The 2,499-nt window shown below is 30.7% G+C and overlaps 1 protein-coding gene across 1 annotated transcript in view; it reads left to right on the top strand.

Moving 5' to 3' along the window:
- The first annotated feature begins 1,715 nt into the window (after nt 1–1,715).
- LOC107478260 (uncharacterized) overlaps nt 1,716–2,499 on the top strand; it is a 7,077-nt gene continuing 6,293 nt past the window's right edge. Inside the window, exon 1 of the mRNA XM_016098395.3 lies at nt 1,716–1,838. Coding sequence (XP_015953881.1) covers nt 1,716–1,838 — 123 coding nt within the window. The remainder of the gene's footprint in view (nt 1,839–2,499) is intronic.

The raw sequence follows: 2,499 nt of genomic DNA, 5'->3' as shown, positions 1-2,499 counted from the left end.
TCTTGGGGAGGTTACGATATGGCTTTATGAAGCGGTTAGAGAGATTTTAGGGGCGGTTACTCATTTGAATGAGTACTTATCTGCCAGCTAACCTCACATCCGACTTCTTCAGACCAAGTCGTGGTTGATACCGACTTCTTACGTGGAGGTCGGTACTTAGCTAGGCTTAATCCTTCAGATTAGGCCTTTTAATTGGACCTGGGCCTTTATCATTGGGCCAGGGTATGAACAAAAATAGATTTAAAGTAGAAGAGCCAAAAAGATTTAGGATTTATTTCATTTTTTCTGCTTTTAGTACTTCTCCTCTAAAACATTTAAACAACACGTTTTAAGAGAATTTTAAGAATTGGTCGGTTTTTTGTTCGATTCGATCAACCAATTTTTTTATTTGCTAGCAATTTCAATGGGTAATGATTTTTATGTTGACCGAATCGGATTTGTTATTGGTTCTTAGTTTAATTGACCGATTCAATTCGATTTTTAAAACATTGCTTTTATGATTGGCAACTCCAAATAATGAGATACATTAATATAATTTTGCTTCATAAAATTAGTTTGTGAAATTAATTTATGAGAATAAATTTAACTCTAATTTTATCTATTTTTACGAAAACAATGCTATTTAAAAAAAAGGAATTTTAAATTTTATATTATTTTTTATGAGATAATGAGATCTTTTCATCATCTATATCGTTAACTAGTAATAAAAATGATTTAGTTGATATATGAGTGATAAGTTTGGACATTAAGAATCTGTTTGAAAAATTTTAAAAGTAATTTTTTTAGTTTTTGACTTATAAAAAGTAGTAGTATTAATGTCTGGTGCAATTTTCAAAACCAAATTGCGGCTTTTTAAAAAATTATTTAAGAGATTATAAAGAAGTTAAAAAAATGACTTCTCTCATAATACTACTACTTTTTACCATATTTTTATAAAATAAGCATTTTAGAACTAAAAATCTAAATACAAAATAACTTATTTATAAGTTATTTTTAATATAGTCATTTATTGTTTAAGATATTTTTTTAAAAGTAACTTAATTAAGTTATTTAACCAAAAATGTCATGCTATCATTATCAAATAAAAGCTTATTTATTTTTATTCATTCAGACTAGATAATATCATTTTGACGTCAAATTACAAGATATAACGAAAATCAATAAATACATAATAGCATTAAGAGAAAATATTAGGAGACAATGATTTTAGTATACAACGTGTACAATAGAGATAAAATAAGAAAATTAAATTATAATTAATAGCTAAATTTTTGATTAATTTCAAATTTTAAATTTTAAAAAATTAGGATTAACAATTAAACGTTTAAATACGTACAATTACTCAACATCTCATCAAAATTTTACACCTATTAGTGTCTGATGTTGACGCCACAGCAACCTCCGGCCGACCGTTCTGCTGCCGCCGCGTGGTTCTGGCTGACCAAAACCGCACGTGGTCTCTCCATTGGCGTACCAAATTCCTCGGCAGGTCCTTTCTCTCTTCCCCGTCGCCGTGGCCACTTCCGGTTACCGCGCAACTAGCAACCGTTCAATGCTGCACCTGGATCCTGGCAGCCGTGTTCAGATTCAACTCGCACCTAATGGCCTTCGTAAACATTCCGTTACGGCCAGAAAGTAACTGAACTTCGTCGTTAATTTTCAGGAGGTTTTTTTTCCACACCTTCATCACGAATGCGTCGCACGCGATTCTGTCCATGTCTTTCGCCTTCAGCTCCGCTTACGGTTGGACGTGCTTCTGCAAGCAAGTTGGTGTGAAGGCTTCCGAAACGGCAAAAATGATGGCTTTTTTGCCCTTCGTTAGGTCGGAGATGATGGTGGTTTGAACCTCTCCGGCGTCATTTAGGTAGGAGAAGGTCACTTCCGAAAAATTTGAGATAGATCTAAATCCAACAAACAATCATCTAAATACCTATTAAAATAAACATCCGACTACCTAATGAAATGAACATCTAGCATTTATTAATTATATATACTTAAACTAACCATATTTGTAAAAATTACAATAACCATCCGCCAACTTATTGAACTGAACATCCATCAATGGGCACGTGAGAAAAAAGCATGGATGGAAAAGATATGGGTGCATCTGTGGGGTTGTGGGGTTAAAATTTAAAATTTAAAATTGGGAGATTTAAAATTTGAAATTGAAATTTAATGTTTATTTTGTCATATATTTTGAAAAATTTGGTAGTCGATAGAAAATAGATATGTCTAAAATGAACTCAACACTTGTGTGTTTATTGAATGTGCCACATTTATATAAACCATTAAATTTTATTAAATTAAAATCAAAGGCTAATATAAAAGAAGAGTATTGATGGGCTCTAATAAATACAGAATATCATAGTACATAAATAAATACTTTAAATGACAATACTTTAAAACACAATATTTTAAATGGTAACAAAATCTTTTATTCTTAAATAATTAAATATAAAATATATAAATACGAAATATCTGAATATTTTTTTATTTATT

The sequence above is a fragment of the Arachis duranensis genome, chromosome 3, assembly GCF_000817695.3.
Source record: "Arachis duranensis cultivar V14167 chromosome 3, aradu.V14167.gnm2.J7QH, whole genome shotgun sequence".
Classification (NCBI taxonomy): Eukaryota; Viridiplantae; Streptophyta; class Magnoliopsida; order Fabales; family Fabaceae; genus Arachis; species Arachis duranensis.
The sequence above is the reverse complement of the archived record's forward strand: the minus strand, read 5'-3'. Positions and strand labels throughout refer to the sequence as shown.